At 35.7% G+C, this 19,842-nt stretch overlaps 1 protein-coding gene across 6 annotated transcripts; it reads right to left on the reverse strand.

The window, feature by feature from the left end:
• Positions 1 to 637: 637 nt before the first annotated feature.
• Positions 638 to 13,353, reverse strand: LOC113763264 (E3 SUMO-protein ligase SIZ1). Of its 6 annotated transcripts, XM_027307057.1 has the most exons (19): positions 13,176 to 13,353; positions 12,906 to 13,064; positions 11,907 to 11,987; positions 10,977 to 11,019; positions 10,218 to 10,290; positions 9,832 to 9,991; positions 9,237 to 9,370; positions 8,590 to 8,658; positions 7,943 to 8,030; positions 7,754 to 7,829; positions 7,238 to 7,311; positions 6,858 to 6,965; positions 6,574 to 6,735; positions 3,987 to 4,091; positions 3,817 to 3,897; positions 2,516 to 3,728; positions 1,701 to 1,806; positions 1,399 to 1,524; positions 638 to 1,307 (listed from the first exon to the last, which is right to left on the reverse strand). In XM_027307057.1, the coding sequence occupies exons 2-18, from the start codon at positions 12,927 to 12,929 to the stop codon at positions 1,491 to 1,493; spliced, it is 2,631 nt and encodes an 876-aa protein (XP_027162858.1). In that variant the 5' UTR covers positions 12,930 to 13,064; positions 13,176 to 13,353; the 3' UTR covers positions 638 to 1,307; positions 1,399 to 1,490. The 6 variants fall into 6 exon arrangements, with proteins under 6 accessions (XP_027162858.1, XP_027162836.1, XP_027162851.1 ...); XM_027307035.1 differs by having other exon boundaries at positions 1,399 to 1,806; positions 12,906 to 13,053; XM_027307050.1 differs by having other exon boundaries at positions 638 to 828; positions 1,399 to 1,806.
• Positions 13,354 to 19,842: the final 6,489 nt, after the last annotated feature.

Below are 19,842 nucleotides of genomic sequence, written 5' to 3' on the forward strand. Positions count from 1 at the left end.
GCAAATAATATGACCAACGAAAGCATAACTATATATTGTTTGAAAGCACATAATCAAAAGTTAGGCACACACGGTTGTTAGCACTCATAAATCAAAACAGCACAAAACCTTGATTATATTTTTGGCGTAAATCAGCTTCAAATTTTGATATCCGTAAGATAAAGAAAATATCATTCGCAAAGACAGGACTGGTAATCTTAGAGATGTGTTGAGATATTATTGACTCTTCTTGGAACATCCCCCTCTAACAGCATCAAATTTTTTTTTTTTTTTAAAAAAAAAAAGGCCAAACGTTAGGCTTGTCACTTTTTATTACGTTATTATATTCGCAACCTTTTCTGGCCGACTCTTAGAACTCGCACATGCTTATGCTATAAGCATCTTTAGGCAGACATGCCACTGCTACTAGTACTAGCTCCCGTGCTGAGAGATTCATGACTCATGTTACCTCCATCGTTAACATCCTCAATTTCCTTCATTTGGTTTGAATTTTTACTTCAACTTCATCAGTTCTTGTTTCTTATCATATACTTCATACCTTGTACCCGTAACTTTTGGAAATTAAACGCTCTTTTTTTTTCATATTATTATTATTGTTAAAGAAACTTAACATTCATGAAAAGTCATAAAAAAATCATAAGAAACATAAATAGACATGTAAGAACAACAAACCTCAAAAAAGGTCTACACATTTCGTTCTAATTGAAAACAAAAATTTTGAAAAATGTACAACCTGATTTCGTCCCCCCAAGTATTAAAGCGGAGATGTTCCGCAAGAAGTTTTGCGCTCTGTCTACAACCATGTCAGAAGCTTCCTGATGTGTGAAACTGCAACCACAACGTACAGATATAGCTGATCATAGCAACAAGGATGAGGATCAAATTCACCCAATATACTGGAAACTCCCTTGATTTTGCCAGAACAAGGCATCCAAATTCAGAGTTGAAACACTACAGAGGTTAGGTGCTGGGACACCGTAAACGAGAAGAAGAGCACTCGTAACAAGTACTTGGACATTAAATACAAGAAAGACCAAAATTTGATGAACTCCAACTATACTATTTCTATTAATTACTAATGTTTAGGTGAGGTCAGGCATTTACAAGGTATTTTTTCAATAAAAGAGAGAAAAAGAGGATAATCTTGTTGCTAAAAATTGCTCCCCACTACGTCCATGGTAATTTACCCGTCGGATTCTTCCTCCATTTTGGCACCCTAATGTCCCACATAGGCATTTACATTATAAGCGAGAAACCTAGTAACTAATCATCAGCATAAAAAAGAGAAGGAATGTTTACTGGACCTGCTGGAAGAAGAATGACCTGATCAGAAACACTTGATGCATCAAAAAACTGTAAAACTGGACAAGAATGGAAAATGAGCAGCAAACTACTAACCAATTCAAAAGAGAACTCCCTCTCGAGCAGCAAAACTTTTAAAGCAGGGGGATGTTTCAACTAAATTCTTCCACTGTGTGTCTACAAATATCTCAGATGACTTTCTGACAGGAGAAATTGCAGCCTCTACATTGTACAAATACAGGTGAACTTAGGAACAAGAATGAAGACCGATTTTCCCCTTATATGTCTTCCACAAGCAAAAGGATGTCTCGAAGCATTCTTGATATTTTTGCAAGAAAAAAAATCCCAACTAAATACAACTCCTTTATTCAGAGTCTGAATCAATAGATAGTAATAACCTCGGCCTCACAGAACGCCGCTGTCGAGGAAATGTAAAAGGGCTATCTGATCTTTCCCTACTCGCCTTTGAAGATCTGCCATCAGACATGCCAAGAAGCAAAGAAGCTACAGAAAAAGGTAGAAACGAAGTCCTAGTGTTAAGCAAATAAGTAAAAGATTAGAAAGCATGAAGCTACTAAAAACATCAAGCAAAAGGAAGATAACTTAACAGTGTTATCCCAGAGGGCACATGTTGACATCAAAGTTTTTCTCAAGTCCTCTAATTGCAAATAAGGTGGAAAGGAAAAGTTGCTTGTGTGCAACCAAGGGAACAGGTCAAAAGCTCATGTAATCCCTCAATCACACTTTTTTGATATGGGATATGATAGCTTTACTGCTTTGATGGTTAACATTTGACAAATGTAGCATCAAAAAGGAAAACCCGGCATTTGCTTTTTCTTTTCTCAAGGATGCATTTCCTTCAGATTCCAACCATCCCAAAGTCATGCTCCTTGAAAATAGATGCTTTAATGTAAAATTAAAATTAAAGAAAAGGGAATTTGTTCAAAAGAGGCAAGATTATAGCATTTAGGATGATGGCTTTGTCTTCTGGATAATATACCAATGTACACAAAGAGTTTGCTTCTTGGTCTCTGCCCAAATCTCACCACATACGCTACACAAACTACTAGTCCACATGAATCCTCGTCTTGCTAGCGAACCAGGATTTATTAGAGATCTTCTAAAAGTAAACAGAGTTAAGAGTAGGCAGGTGTCATGTAAGTAGATTCATAGAAGATATAAGAAGGTAGTGATTGAAAGAACGGATATAAACCTTCAGCCAGTGAGTCCAAAGCACCTTCCTTCGACTGTAGTGGCTGCCCAGAATTTAACCCATTTGCAGCAGCAGATTCGCCAGTGCTCCCTCCACCACCATCCCCAAGCCTGAGAGAAATCCAATCCTCAGTATGAATACCATTTGACACATCTGGTTGATCTCTCAATTCAGCCTGCACTGATGCATCTGTTGGCCTCGTAGGAAGAAATATTTGAAGTGAAGGGTCATTACCACCAAATACCAAGGGATTATCCACCAAACCATCGTTGATATTACCATGAACAGGTTCAATGAAGGACTCAGGAACAAGAGCAGCAGATCCCATGGCAGTCTCTGCACCCAGCGTGTAGCCATTAATTGATGAGGTACAGTTAATGGAACCCTGCTGCATATCAACAAAAGCATCAGAGACATCTCCATCCGAACCAAATAACTGAAAACCAGGGCCCGCCTGACTGCCAGAAGGCAACGAAGACCACATATGCATCAAATCATCATCATGGCCATTCAGAAAACTGGGGCATGAACCTGCACCTACGTTAAGCGTAGGATCTTCAGGATAGGAATCAGGAATTCCTTGTGCAGCAACTGAATATGAAACTTCACCACCATCAGTATGGTGGTTCTTATAGATATGTCCAGATGAAATTAGTGGTTCATTTTCTTCCTCTGAATCACTTAGGACAATGACCTCAGTGTCCCCCAATGGTGCAATTGGATTTCGATCGCTATATCCATAAGTTGGTTCAATGTTCAGAGAGATTGATTCAAGTTCAATTCCATTGTTAGTTGAATAGTCAAGGTTCCCGCCACCATCCTGGTTAACACTAGGATCTTCACCATCTTTGTCACTGCTAGCGGCGCTACTGCTCATGGGAATAATATTCTGTCTATGACAAAAATCTTCATTCAAATTATTTCCGGATGAAAATGTCTGCAAATCTTCCGGTTTGCTAATTTCCCAAATACCATTTCTGTTTTTCTTCATTCCAAGCTTCAAACCAGCATGGCCATCAGAACCACCTTCCTGTTTAATCTGCTTCAGCATCACAGGTTTTGGCTTAGATTCTACATCCGCGGAAAGAGAACCATCAGGAGCATGCCACAGCCCAAGATCCCCAAGACCCCTACGGTCACCTTCTACCTTTGCACGCCAAGAACCGTCGGGCTTCACTTCAATCTCATTCACTTCTTCTCCATAACTCCGCAACTATTCCCAATGCAGAAAAATGCACATGGCTTAAGAGTAAAGATGACATAACTAATGTTATAAAAAAAAATATGACAGATGGCAATACCTTAGATGTGATGCGATTGAAATATGGGTCTATGATGATATTCTCCAGGCAATAGTTCTTGAGACAAATGGGGCATTGCCACTGCAGCCATGTAGAAGATTTTATTGGTCAACTAGGGAAAAGGATGGTCCTAAAAAGACCAACAAGATACACAAGTATTTCATGCTTACCTTCCTAGACCGCATGTTCATTTCCACAAAAACCTCAAGATCAAAACAGCCCATGTGAACACACGGTTTAAATCTTCCAGCAACCTTCATTCGTGAACCACTCATCTGCAGACACAAAATTCACAAAATGCATTACTGCAAGGAAAAATAATGAACAAACAAGGAGATCAAATGAGACTCGTGAAACTTATGACCTTATTTTGGAGAAGTAAGATAGCATATCAAGATGTGCAGAAATTTGTTTGGAACAGATGATGCTTATGTAATATTACATAACGACATTGACAAGTATAAACACAACATGAATATTGGTAGGCTTATAGGTACATATTTATGTAAGAATGCACGTGTCTAAGTATGCCTACAAAATTAGAGATGAAAAAGTTGGATGTAGAGATAGGCAGAATCATATGCTTCAGGAATGGTGATGGTTTGCACCTTCAACTAGAAATGGTAAAATGTATTACTTAACCTAGTTCACTGCATTTAAATTACCAAAAGTCTACTGTGAAGTCAACGCTTGTATATTATGTGGATACCAACATGAAGAATCTTTTTTCTTTTTCTGGCAACAAAGTCACAAAAGGTTTTTTTAATGGATAAAATACCCAAAAACTCCTTGTGGTTTGTTAAATGTTCAATTTAACTCCCTCTAGTTTGAAAATCTACACTATAACTCCCTGTGATTTCAACTAAATTGAAATTGGACAGAAAGCATCTAATCTAACGGTTATACATGAAATGTCAATATTGCCCTTATATAAATGAACTCTCTATGGTTTGTTGAATGTTCAATTAAACTCCCTTTGGTTTGAAAAATTACACTATGACCCCCTACGATTTCGACTAAATTGAAAATTGAATGAAAAGCATCTCACGTATAGTAGGGGCAATATTGACATTTCACGCACAACTGTTAGATTTGATGCTCTCTGTCCAATTTTCAATTTAGTCAAAACCACGGGGAGTTATAGTGTAGGTTTTCAAACCAGAGGGAGTTAAATTTGAATATTTGTCAAACCACAAGGAATTTTTTGGTATTTTACCCTTTTTTAATCTTTATCAGGGACTAAAGTTACCAGAAATACATCATGTCTAACATGCACAAACTCCAAAAAGTTAGAAATTAACAAGCATTCTTTCCATTAATATCCAAAACCAAGGGATACGGAAACAATGCAAATGATGCAGGAAGCATCAGAGTTTATGCCTCGACCCAAAATTTGTGAAATCAATATCTTGGTTCTAAATTTAATTACTAAGATGCATCAAGGAATGCATGTTAAGTGCCATTTGTGATTATAAGAACATTAAGCACACATGTACACACAAATATAAATACACTTGCATGCCTATAGTAACCCCCATGTCATGCGCAACTTATTATATAGAGTGGTCTATAATTTCTTCTTAACCTGAGTGTTCAAGTAACAATGAGGCAGCAAATCTATCTTGATCACTATTAACCAAGAGAACATTGACTAAGAAGGCTATAAAGTACTCAGCATGTACTACAGTACATGACTTGTGCCTTTAGGACATAAACTATTAATTTTGAGGCAATTAACCTTGGTAGATTTGGGGAAACTACAACTTCTAGGTATTTTGCCCTACAAAGGAAAAGAACAGGAGAATTGGACCCTTTGTTTCATTAATCTTCTTGGACATGCAAAAACAAGATCACAGGTAGAAAAAAGAATGCTTGAAGCCAAATTACCAATAGAGAACGAATTTAAAGTTCAAAAATCAGTGTCCTTACAAGTAACAAGAGCCAACGGATACAAATCACCAAGAATGTTCATAGCACCAAGTTGAAGCCAAATCTAAACTCAAGATATTTGTTTTTATGGGATATGTTACTTTTCGGGGAAGATTGAAATACATCTCGTCTAAAATGCCTACATCGGAACATACAAGACCAAAACATAGTACATCAAGTCAGAAAAGGATAATTTTATAAAGCACCGATCAAACTTGACAGGTTACTTGGATAAATATACGCTTTCATCCTAATACTTCATGTATACCTTTTTTCCTTTTATGCGTTTCTTTTTATTTTTTGTTTTTGGCAGGGGTGAAGGGTAATATGTGGTGGTTAAAGTATCCAGTACACAAAAAAATTGAAAACTATCAGAAGACTTTCAGATTTTAACACTCCCAGATTCCATCATAGGCCAAAGCAAGAACTAGGACTGCAAGCCATTCCTCTTTTCTGTGCATGAACCAGTGCTCTTTAGGTGAAAGTCTAATTTAAGAAGACTACGAGCCATTAATTCAAAAGCAAATGCGGCAAAAAAAAAAAAGGAAATGCATAAAAACCATTGACAAAGATTCTGAAGTTGAGTGGCATGTCATTATAACATCATTATAACATAAGAAGCAGGTTGCAATGGTGTAGTAGATTAGAAACCAAATGATATCGCTGGGCAACATCATAATTGAGGATGATTAACCCTTATAGACACTAAACAAAATTGTGGGGAAAAAAAATGCCACAAAAAGCTATATAATTCAAATCAGACGTCGACGTGAAATCAAATATCATCCTATCTTTAACAACCAAACACACAAACATTAACATCCTTACAGGACAACGAAGATTGACAGGAATAAAATCAGCAACAACTTCCAAATCGCTGTCACTGTCAGCATTTTCTGTTTCTGTCCCACCACCAACACAACGTTTCACACGAGCAAGCGCATCTTCAAATAGCTCCCCTTCAGATTCCTTGGGAATCAAGTTGAGAATCTATAGAGGCAAATAGGAAGGAAAAGAAGAAACAAAAAATAAGCAACGCAACCTAGAGAGCAAAATTTCCCACATAATGCCAAACAGGAACAAATATTCAGGAAGTAACTTGTTTAACCCACATGTTGAACAGTCCGACGCTTAACAATTCTGACACCCAGACAGAAGACACGAGCATCGCATCCTGTTAAGGAAATCCTATTAATTCCATCTCTGGTGCACGGGGTGATCTGGGAAAACAAAACAAAATGAACTAAAAAAATCACAAGGGAATCATGGCAAGAATATATTCGCATAAACGAAGTGACAGCTAATTGACACCTAAGTTCATCATCAAAAGCAGAAGCATACACAAAAGATTACCAAATAGAGCACACATAGGCTGCTGGACTTTAAAAAGCAAACACAAAGTAAATGCAGTGAAGCATATGAGTAGTAGTTTTTCAATTTGAAAACTGAACAGAGAAGAAATTATTTTCTCTGACAATAATAAAACACTCACAACAGGCCCATCATCTCGACCATTTGCACCTAGCAACTGTGATCCTGGCCTATTTATCGCCCGAACTGGTACACCTATTGCAACATATAGAAGTATAATTACAAAGTAATCCGTTCCAGCTTAAAGTGAAGCCCAAAAAAAAACAAATTAAAGCATCATAACAGTGAAAAATCTAAGTACTGGCTAGCATAATTCAACTTCATTACAATAATATCCATATACCCAGATAACTCTATGAATGCTCAAAATGTAGCTTCAATCAGTTGTTGTTTATGCTTTTCTAGCTTGGAAGCGATCCACAAGATTTGCAACAGCAGAAAGAGATTAAGAAACCATAGTTTATATGAAAAAGAGACTTTCTTTTTTTTTTCATTTTTTGTTTTGTTTCATAAATGAAAAAGAGACTTAATCTCATATGGAAAGACGTTTTAACAGTGTCGAGGTCCCATTTACATTTTAAGGTTGTAATCCATAACCATAATGTGGTTCCAAAGTAAAGCAAGCAATAAAGCATACCATTGACTTGTAGGTCAGCATACTGTGGCCACTGCATCCTAAAAGGAACCTTGTCATTAAGAAGCATACACCATGCCTGATCACGATAACACAAGATTAAAAACAAGGCGAAATATATCCACAGACAAGTATCTAATCCGGAAAATAATTAATATGCACTCTTGTTATTTATCGAAGTGCATGACCAACCTGAACATCATACTCTTGTTTTGACAACAAGTCCTTGTCCGCTCTAGTGAGCTGAAATGTTTTCTCAATGCTCTGTACAGGGTTAGAGCTGGAATATGCACAAACATAACATAAGCTACGGCACATATGTGTCAGCACTTGCACGCACATGCCCAAATATCAATGAATGATAATATAAACATAATAGTTGCTTAAATCCAGCTAAACTCAATCGTATGACAAATATCCTGTCTCACATGACATGCACAAACCCACACCCCAAAATAAAAACCACAGAATCTCTCATTCTATCTGCCGAAAAGTTAATGAACAAACTAGAAAATGTTTTTGATGGTTTTCTAACTATTTGAATAAACATTCTTGGCCAGAATGCAGCCAAACTTCTATCGCTATGATTAATTTTGAGGTAAGAGAGATTTTTCAAAGATGCTGAGTGCCAGAACAACAATCATAGTTACTAACACACCTATATCATGCCACACCTTTTCTATACAAAATTGACCCTTAAAACAAAATAATTGAAGATGAACACTATCTCATACCAATTTGAAACACAATTGTGAAAATCAAATTCTGGTCATAGGACCAAAAGCATTATATCTGTTCAACTAAAAGAACAAAAAAAATAAGAAATCTACAGTACTCACCCATCAGCAGGAACACTTGTAATCAGTAACTTCACTGGATATAGAGGATGTGCCATTGTCACCCAGAAGCTGCACACAGCAAAAGCAATCAAATTTAATAATTCCCAAAAAACAATGCTAATAGTACACACTGTGATGCCAAATTTCTCATCATCAAATGATCATAGTGGAAAATGATTCATTTCTTAAAGACTTATGTACTAGCCCAATCAGAGTAAAAAACACAGGAAAAACAACTTCAAACAATCAAGTTTCGTACAACCTTCTTCAGGGTGAAAAGATCCATTCAGGCAGTAAAATCACTAAAATCAGAATTTACACTTATGGGTGGTATACATAACCTTAACATGAAAACATATTCAGGCTGAAACACACGACATTCAACTAGTAAGCATGCTGGAAGGAGGGGGGAACTAGAATCAGCACCCAAAGGACTGACAAGCTCTTTTTGTTAACTCTTATATGTAAAGCTAACAAACTATAATAGGGAAAAATCAGAGATAACTCCAATAATGCAATCTGCTAAAAAACCAATGATGAATCATAGAAAAACAAAAGCAGACAACACATAGCACCAATAGAGAAGAGCATCAATATTAAATGTTCAATAATTCACAGAAACACAAAATATCTGAAGTGAAACTTACGGGTCTGCACGAGTCAATCTACACAATTCACAGTAGAAAGTCTCTGGAGGGACAGGTAAAGCACCCTCATTAGGCTTCTCAGAAATGATAACACAACCTATGTGTTGCCACACACCGCATTTTGGATCTTCACACTGTAGCCAGAAGTCAACCATTAACTACTAGTAAAGATGAAGATTCAATGTCTGACAGCTGGTTACAATCATATAACCAATTACATATCCATGTAACACTAAGTCTGGTACAAAAAGAACCAGTATGATCCAAAAGAAGGTTAGAAGACATCATAAAACACATTCCTGCATCAGAACACGCATGCAGCACAGCGTAATACCATATGAACACAGCATGCAGCACTCAACTAAAGTTGGGCTAAGGGATAATGCACCAGAAACAAGATAGCAAGGGAAGTAACATACAAATAAGAAACTACAAAAAACCAAGTAAAAACGCACTAGAATGCATGAACATTGACCAGCAATATGCTCGTTACTTAAACCTTTATTTATCATGCAATAACATCTATGCACTTGCAACATAATCATGGATGTGTGTCTGTGAAGGAGAGAGATGCAATAGGTATAATACGTCTTACCTTAATCATGGTCTCATTTGGCAATGAGCTCCCACAAGGGCAGCGAATCTTCTCCGTTTGATAAGAGTCCTCAATTTCCTCCTTCAGCTTTACATTACTGCATTCAGAACCACCTTGTGATTTGGATGCCAAATCAGTTGCTCCAGAAACCTGCATTTTCCTGGAAGCACCAAGACAAGGTTTACGTGCATTGATAAATTCAGGAAAGTTCAGAAAGCTTGACCAAACAACTTTCAAACATCTGAAGCAAATACTATTATGAAACAAGTATCTGTAGTTGTGAGGAAGCACAACCCTACTAACGCAACCAAATTAAATTAACATAACTAAACTTTGCCTGTAATATCAACATAGAAGTAATTCAGCAAAGAGTACAAAAGACAGACCTGTGAGTATCATCGACTAGTTTTGCTACGTCATCCTTCCCTACAGCATTTTTCTTTGCCCACATTCCTGAAACTGTGAATAACTCACAAGTGAACTTATTATACATAAAACAAGTAAATAATTATCAAAATTCCATCTCACTTTTCCAAAGCTCAAAACCACATTCATGATCTGCCATGGCCCATAATTTAGATGGAACTGGTCCAAAAATGACAAATAAAAGAGTTGATCTCAGCAGTAACAAAGCATATGAACGCTCAAAATTCATAACAATTCATAACAATGCCATCTGCACACGTATGATAGTAGCTTGTCGAGATATTCCCACCAAATGTTCCCCCAACCCCCCCCCCCAAAAAAGCCAAAAAAAACTGGGGGAAAAAAGGAAAAAGAAACTCTCAAAAACCACCAAAATCTCTTCATTTTACAAGAGAAAGGGAAGTAAGAATATTCATTAATTTTTGTACTAGTTCAAGTACAAGATTGCACATACAAGGCAATAACTAATACCTGAGATCAAAAGCTGCATGCATAAAATACGCATCGCAAATTGTTCATTGGCATCATGACAGCATAAGTAGCGTACAGTCATGTTAGTCCACACTATCAATGAGAATAGAAGTGCCAAGCAGACATATATATTTCATGAAGGAAAACGTAACACCAACTTAAATAAACATGCCAATGTGGAGCTATAGTATCATGAGTACAAATACTTCCCGAAAAAGGAACAGCAAAAGGTAAATGCAGTTATGCACCTTGATCATCAGAGAGCACGTTCAATATCCGATCAACAAGATCCTGAATCGACACAAAAAAAAGAGAAGATTGCACAAGAGTTCTTACAAAAAATAATAAAATACATAAACAAATGATCAACTACTGATAAAATTGATGGAGAAGCAACACCATGGAGAGGAAACCCATCATAGCGAGAACAGAAATTTATAAAATTGATGGAGAAGAGCAGCTATTCACCTTGGAACTCGATGCTTTTAGTGGACCTAAGTGAGTCAAGTCAATTTCTAAATTCACGAAAACAGACTTGCTCAATTATTTCTCAGCACCAAGACACGTAACCCTCGGTTTCACATCCACTAAATAACTATGCCACATGTTGACAAGAAATCATAAGTTGAACATATAATTTTGTTAAAAACTTCTTCACTAACTTCCGCAATGAAAAATTACAAGCTTAAATTAATACAAAATCACATTCCTAAATCCTAAAGGGAAAAAAATCAAAAAGGAGGGCGCACTGAAAAAGCACCAAATGGTTGTATAAACACTTTTTTAATAGCAAGAGATTATCAGTAAAGCTTGGCTTAAGAAAGTGATGAAAACTTCTAAAATCTCACAGAACAACCCCAAACAGTATAGTAAAATAATAGATGGCCCGAACATGATCAACTAATCCAGAAACTCCTTAGAGGATCCAACCACAAGTTCTGATCAATTTCAAGAGCTGGTAAAAGATAAAAGATGATGCTAAGACACAAAAATCCTGAGTACGAATAGCAAACAACAGTTGAAGTAACCAAATAATCCTTACAGCTTTCCCAACAAAGCAAACACAACTAGGTTTAAAGAAGTAATAGAGATCATAGAATGGAAAAGGAAACAAAAGGGGGCAAAAGACAAACTTAGTGTGCAACAGTAAAAACAACAGAACAGTTCTCGTATCAAACCTGCTTCTTTCCTTGTTTTGACATTCCTAATTGCGTAAGAACATCCTTAAGCTCTTTTATTCGGAAATAAGCCAACTTGTCCTACAAAACAGAACCACAACAACCAGTTTAGTTGAAATTGAATGTAAATGATCTTAAAAATCCATTAAGAAGAAAGAAACGAAAAAACAGGAACAGAAGGAATAGAAGTGAAGACCCCGTAACAGCAGAAAGAAAGGACAGATTGGTCAATACGTAAAACATTGAAATCCCCTTATCAGTAACTCAAATGTGATAAAAAGATTAAAAAGCTAGGCCAAGAGCGAAAAAATTTAGAGCATGGAATTTAAAAAAAAAATCATAATATTGAAAGATGAAGTTGCAGTTCTGCAATAAGTGAGGATCTAGTTAATGATAAGAGCCATAAAACACAGCTTAAGGAAAATAAAGAGAACCTTAAGGCACAAAAAGCTTATGCCGAGTGCGTTTCTTCATACCATATCGCTTGAGCTTAAGCCTAAAACTGGGGTACATGAACAACCATTTTTTGCCATATTCAAAGTCCATTATGTACATCTCAAATTTCAAATATTTATGTAGACTCATAAATGAGTTGTCAAACTAAGATAATTACGTGACAAGTTGATGAAATTACCTAAAAACGGTTGATGAGGAGGGAGTCTTAATAAAAGGTATAAATTAACATCCCCACATGTAGGTACAAGAAATGAACATCTTTTCCTCATGTCTCTACAATAAAATCTACCTTCGCACAACTAACCCATGATCAAGTAAAAAGGACTTCTATTCCATCACCCATTTCAGAGATGAGTTTGCCTAACTAGACAGGATTCCAATTTCGTGCAAATCACAAAACACGGCAAAACAACTTATCAATCACGAAACTCATAACTGAAGCAAAACATTTCTTTCAGCTGAAAAAACAATTAAACATAACAATGCACATTCCACCCAAAAGAAAATGGACGAATTCCACGTAACACCTATACAGCCACAAACCTTGCAACTCGCCACCAAATCCATGTTTAATTCCTGTTGCTGCCACTGCAGCCTCCACCGCCACCGCCGCAGATTTTTAACAGTTCAATCAGCACGGATATCAATCAGCACGGATATCAATCAGCAAAAACCGTGCCCTACCCACACACTACAATCGATCTAATTACATTAAAAAAAAGAAAAAAAATTAAAAAATGAACGAATTCCAATCCAATCAGCACGAAAAAAAATACAAAATAAGATAGTACAAAAATTAGTCAGGCAACTTACGGCGGTGAAGAGAGCTAGGAGCCTGTTTGGAGACAAGGACTGATGAACTCCGTTTGACAAAAGGTTTACGGCAGTGAGTTAAAGTCTCCCAACTCGCCTCCTCAAGCCGACTCAGCCGTTTCGTTTTTTTTTTTTTTTCCTCTTCACAATTTCTTTTGAGTTTTGCTTTGCGTTCCCTTTTTTGACTGAAGAAGAAGAAGAAGCCGGAAGAGGACTAAGAGGTCTAATCCTGCAATTACCCACGGACGTATCATGGATTCATCAAATCCGGTTTATTCACCCCCGACACGTCCGGGTTCAGATTCTGTGTTCTCGGGTGCATACGGCGTCGTGTTGCATTTTTTGTTTGTTTTTAAATTTACTTTTCTTTCTCCTTTTGATTTTTTTTTTTTTTTGGAAATTTCCCCCTCTGACGCTGGCACTAGCTTGCAGAGCCGCTATAAAAAATTTGGGGACCCCAAAAAAAAACGGAAAAAAGGGGGTGGGACCCAGAATTATGTGGGTCCGACGTTTGGAGGCTTTGCAACTTGTAATGTGAAGCTTCGGTGTCGTTCGAGGGCAGAGGAGCCGTGTCGGTGTTGGATTGCTCGGATCACCTTATTGTTGACTTTGGAGCTACGATTCTACTAGCATTCTGAGTTCTGCAGTTTTGTGAATAATAATGTGGATTTCCTCAATAATAACAATATGAATAGCTATTATTTTAACAAAAATTAATTATTAAAATTTGTTCAAAATATCTCTCACATTTTATAAAATAATTTTTTTCATCCCTCACTTTTAAAAGTATAATTTTACGTCTCTTATAAATTCACATTGATCAAATTTGGCTCCTCCCTAAATTTTCGATTAGTTTTTTGCCGGAATCTACCACATGTCCTGCACGTAATCATTTTTTAAGGGTAAAATTATCAAATTAAATTTTACATAATTCGATTTCTAGTCTCTCACATTTTATAAAATAAATTTTTTCGGCATCACATTTAACAAAATGAATTTTTTTATCCTTCACATTTTTCAAAATAGATTTTTTCATCCCTTATTGATCATGTGTGTGAATAATTTTTTTTAACCCATGTATATATCTATTTGATTTTACTTGAATAGTACGAATAGTATGTAATGTGTCACTATTTGATTTCAACTGATGAAATCAAATAAAGATATATTATATGTTATTTTGTACTACTCAGGTAAATTCAAATAGGTATATATATTAGTTTAAAAAATTATTAGTTTTTCACTTATATTCATTTCCTTTACTTAAAAATTGAAAATAAAGATGACATTTAATTCTAAACATTATTGAGTGTTTATATCGAATTAAATTTGGACAGAAAAAATAAATAAAGGAAAAGTATGATAAAAAGAACTAAGTGATTAGCACTTTCAAATTTTAAAACAATCACAATGCAAATAATTCAACTATTGATTTTAAAAGTAGCGAGTAGAAATTTCAGATTTAAACTGCAATTTGTTAACACGATTATAAAATTTGAATTATGACTAATTAATTAGATGGTCTTATTAGACAACTCAATAAATAAATTATTATCAAAAGAGCAAAGTTACAAATATTGAATAGATTCGCATGGTGAAATCATATAGATATATATATATGGGTTTAAAATAAAATTGTTAATTTTAAACCTTTGTATATATATATTGAATAGAATGTGTACAACTACGATTAATCTGTTTAGGTGAAATCAAATAGAGATATATTACATATTATTCGTATTATTCAGGTGAAATTACATAGATGTATACATGGATTTAAAAAAAAAACTATTCGTACACATAATCAATGAATAATGAAAAAATCCATTTTAAAAAATGTAAGGGATGAAAAAATTTATTTTGTAAAATATGAGGGACAAAATAATTCATTTTGTTAAATGTTAAGGACGAAAAAATTCATTTTGTGAAATGTGAGAAACTATAAATCGAATTATGTAAAATTTAATTTAATAATTTTATCTTTACAAAATGATCACGTGCAAGACACGTGGTGAATTCCGATAAAAAAATTAGTCAAAAACCTAAGTAAGGATTAAATTTGATCAATGTGAATTTATAAAGGATATAAAATTACACTTTTAAAAGAAATGACAAAAAAAGTCATTTTACAAAATGTAAAAGACGTCTTGAACAATTTCCCCTTAATTATTTATTTACATCCCAAACACATTTTTTAGCCTACATTTTATCCTTCTAACAATATTTTTATCTCATAAATATTACATCACGAAAAGTGATACAGTAATTATTTTAAATAAACTCATATCTAAGTAATGAAAATCCACTTCTAATTCTCAGTAGTGACAACAATGAAAGGTAAAAATTATTGTATGTTCTAATTAGTCATTTTGTTAATGCTCAAACTAAATTGTGCCAATAGATAAACAAATCCAATCGGGCACCAGCCTTTTGGTCTTGTAGTCGGAAGTCAAGAGTTCAATCTTTATCTTCCACCATATTGCTACTATATGTGGTTGTATTCAGTGGCTTTCTCCAATGAAATTTCTACTCATATCGGTTCCCCTTCTTCCTAAATTATGATAGATCATGTTTAGAAATGTTACCATTGCGAAAAAAAAACAAATCCGATCAACTTGGTCCTTTGGATCAATTATTTGTTAGCACATATCAACACTAACAAAAAGCCTTTTTTTCTTTTGTTAGATAGTTTTTAATGACAATTCACTAAGTTTTTATAATGTTATTCTCACTATTCTCGTTTTTTATATTGGTTTGCTATGAAAAATAATATAGTACAAGTGATGTCATAAGAAATTACATGATTAATTGTTTACTAAAAAAAGGAAAAGAAAAGGTGATACTTTCATTTACGAAATTAAAATGATACTTTAATTTATCAATGTCACTTTAAATTTTATCAATGTGATACTTTAATTAAAGTGACATCATAAGAAATTAAAGTTTATCAATCTCATTTTAAGTGATACTTTCATTTACGAAAAAGAAGAGATAACAAAAGGTGACCCTCTCATCAAGTGGTAGGTAAAATTTGTTATTTATATGACCAATAGAAAATTGACTTGTAGAGTTTCAACTCACAATGAAATAATCAAACAAAATAACATTCTGTGAGAACCCGTAAATTGCATTTTCTAGGTTTTCGCATTTTTCATGACTTGTTTTCTGCACTTTCTGTATCCGGAACATTTTCTAGATAATTTTTATGAGTAAATATAGTTTTTAGATGATTTTTCTAGTATCGAATAGATTTTGAGAAATTAAGAGCGTATACCGGACGTGGGACCCACTAGTGTGAGAAGTTCGAAAAAATTCTGCCAATTAGGTTAAGTTTCGGATATTGGTTGAAATTTATCGGGTGTTAAGAGATAAGTAGAGGTTGAGATGTGATTGATGTGAGAGTAGGGCTGCAAACGAGCCGAGCCGAGTCGAGCTTTGAGCTAATCGAGCCGAGCCTCGACTAAATTTTACCAAGCTCGAGCTCGAGCTCGAGCTCGACGAGCCGGCAATTTTTGAGCTCGAGCTCGACTCGAATCAAGTCGAGCCGAGCTCGAGTCGAGCTCGAGTTCGAAAAAAATAAAAAATAACTATTTTATTTTTTAAAAAATAAATAAAATAATATTTTTTTTCTTAATAAATAATAAAATATTAAGGATATATACGTAATTTTACTATGAAAATAAAAAATAAAAAAATATATATATATAATATACGTAATTTTATTATTAAATAAAAATAAAAATAAAAAAAATATATATATACTTAAGCTCGCGAGCCGGCTCGCGAGCTAACGAGCTTAATATTCTGAGCTCGAGCTCGAGCTCGAGTTTGACTCGAGTCGGCTCGAGCTCGACTCGAGCTCGATATTAATCGAGCTCGAATCGAGCCGCTCGCGAGCGGCTCGCGAGCAGCTCGATTCGTTTGCAGCCCTATGTGAGAGGGACTTAAAGGATAGAGATGTTTTAAAGGAAGTGACAAGTGTCACCTTAAGAGTGGTTGTAACTTATGACAACTATTCACCTTTTTGACTTATTTGACCAATTGATTAAATATCTCAAAAAATTATCACAAAAATCACCATTTCTTACCTCCATTGTGGCCGGCCACCTTGAGCAAGGAAGAAAGAAAAACTCTTCAAAGTTTGGCATCCATCTAGTGCAAATCATCCAAAGCAATCACTTAGACTTGTTTCTACTCCATAAAATCTCTTCTTTAGGTGTTAGTAAGTGGTTTGGTGAAGTGTTTTGGGAAGCTAAGGTGACAAACAACTCTTCCTCTCTTGTTTACTAGGTGAGTGGTGATTGAACTTTCTCCTTCACTTAATGAAGCTTAATTAGTGCCTAGTGGTAGTTAAAGTGATGAATTTTGTGGTTTACTTCTTGGTTTTGGATGAATTGATGAAGTTTCAATTTATTGATGAATTTTCTGGTTTAATATGAATGTGATGTTGTGGCTATCCTTGATGATGGGAACTGATGTTTAATGACTCTAGGAGGTGGAAAAAGTGGAAGATTGCAATTAATTTCTGTTTTGGAAGAAATCTGGAAAATTAGGGTTCTTGGCTCTTCATTCTGTCCGAAATTTTTGGTCCTAGATAGAGGCCGAATTGGCCTTACCTCAAAACATGAAAGTTGTAGGGAATGATATTTTAGAGGTTTCTACAAAATTTCAGGTCAATCGGAGTAGTGTAGAGTGAGAAAAGTCGAAATTACTATTGCTATTCTGGTTTCCCCGAAATTGGGATTTGCGACTGTAATTGGTTGTTTTGGTTGGAATTGCTTTCGAATTGGTTGTTGAGGCCTTCTGATGAAATTTAGCCCTGTTTCTTAGCTTTCAACTGGTTTTGGAATTTCTGGATTTGGACTTGTAGAGCCTGAGTTATGATGTTTCCGCTAGAATGCGTTTTGGTGAATCTGTTTTACGTTGTTGATGAAGTATCTTGCATTTTTGACCTGTTTGCACTCAAAACTGGGTTGAGTGACCTTCTGTGATGTTGTAGCCCTGTCTTTTAGCTTCGAAATGGTGGATCTTTCACCCTCATCCGATAATCGTGGTGCATTTGGTGCTATTACCGCAAAGTAAAGTCAAAACCTGTTTTTTTCAGGGCCAAAGTTAATTGCATGTCCGAAATTTCTGATTTTCTTTAATGTTTGTATATGTTTATGGAACCCTATTGGGGTCATACTTGGCATTGGTTTATGACTCGTTATCGAGTCTCCTTGTACTTGTTTGCATGTTTTAGGGCTTGCTTTCATTCCGGTCATTTCCTAGCTAACTTTTGTACTTGTACTACTTTGAGCCTCGTGAACGGCTCTTGGGAAATGAGATGACTTTTGTGTGAGATGTTGGGACTGATTTGAGGAAATAATGAAGCCTTAATGGCTGGAAAAGTAAGAAATTTAGGGGAAGTGCTGCCCGATTTTCTAGGCCGTTTGGTTCTTTTAAGTTGGATTTGCCTTTTGGTAGAAATGAAAGGGCTTTTGGGTTGTTGAACCTAGGTCTTCATGTTATCTTTTTATTCCCAAAAATCATGTTTTGTACCCTTGCATTTGTAATTATTTGGCGAGGCATACGACTAGTAGTTGAGCCTCATGTGCATTTTGTTTACTCGATTATGGATGTGAAACCTTCAATTGGTTTATTTTGATTATTTTAGGGTTTCTTGGCGATTAAGGCCAATCTGAAGTAAAAACTTTTGCAGTTGAATCGGTGAGTGTATCACTCCCCTCCATTGTTGTTTAACTTGATTTCTGCTCTGCAATCTGTTTATTTGTTCGAGACGAGGGTGTACTTTATCACACTCGTTCTCTTGTCTGTTCATATGTCAATTTACTATGCAAAATTTGAATCTGTTATCTGTGTCTATATCTGTTCGGATTTCTATGACCTATGAGCTCAATCCTGTGGCTAAGTTATTCGAGTCGGGTCGGCAAGGGCCTGGACGATTAGATAACGAACCACGGTAGTCTGTTCGGGGATTTTGGGTATTGAGACCCTTGATTCCGGGTATACTCGAGTATTACCATTTATGTTCGAATACGGTGAGCGGGCCCGGTAAAGGGGTGTTTGGTGGACGGAATTCGGTGCGAAGTGAGGTCTACGGACGCGTTGGTTCTATATACGTTGACGGAGAGTCAACCGGTTTGGATCAAGTATTGCGCTGGAAATTTGGCTCCTGAGAGCCACCTGTATCCTTCTGATTTGAATCATTAGTTACTTTACTTTACATCTGGCATGTGTATCTGATTTGTTAAATGTGAAATGCCATGATTTTCTGCTATATGTTTGGTACCTCATTGAGCGCAAGCTGACCCCTTTCTGTTCCTTTTTGTTTTCCTTACAGGAAAATAAATACTTTTGGACTGGATTTGACAAATGGTTGCCGAATTGAGCTAGTTAGACATATCTTTTGTATAGCTCATTGATTTAAACCCTAAATATACTTTTGGGTCCGTTTCTCTTTTGAATTTGGCAAACCGTACATGTATCCACTTTTGAATCACTTTGGTATGCCTTTGGGTTGTATATGCTAACTTTTGAGATGTAAATATTTGCTTGACGTTTGGTTGGGTTTTGCCATGTCGGTTCCTATTCATGGCCGACTCCGATTTCGTTTTGTTTTATTCTGGGATTTTGACTTGTCTATGCGCGTTGTACGGTCCGGAAC

Source organism: Coffea eugenioides, chromosome 1, assembly GCF_003713205.1.
Source record: "Coffea eugenioides isolate CCC68of chromosome 1, Ceug_1.0, whole genome shotgun sequence".
Taxonomy (NCBI): Eukaryota; Viridiplantae; Streptophyta; class Magnoliopsida; order Gentianales; family Rubiaceae; genus Coffea; species Coffea eugenioides.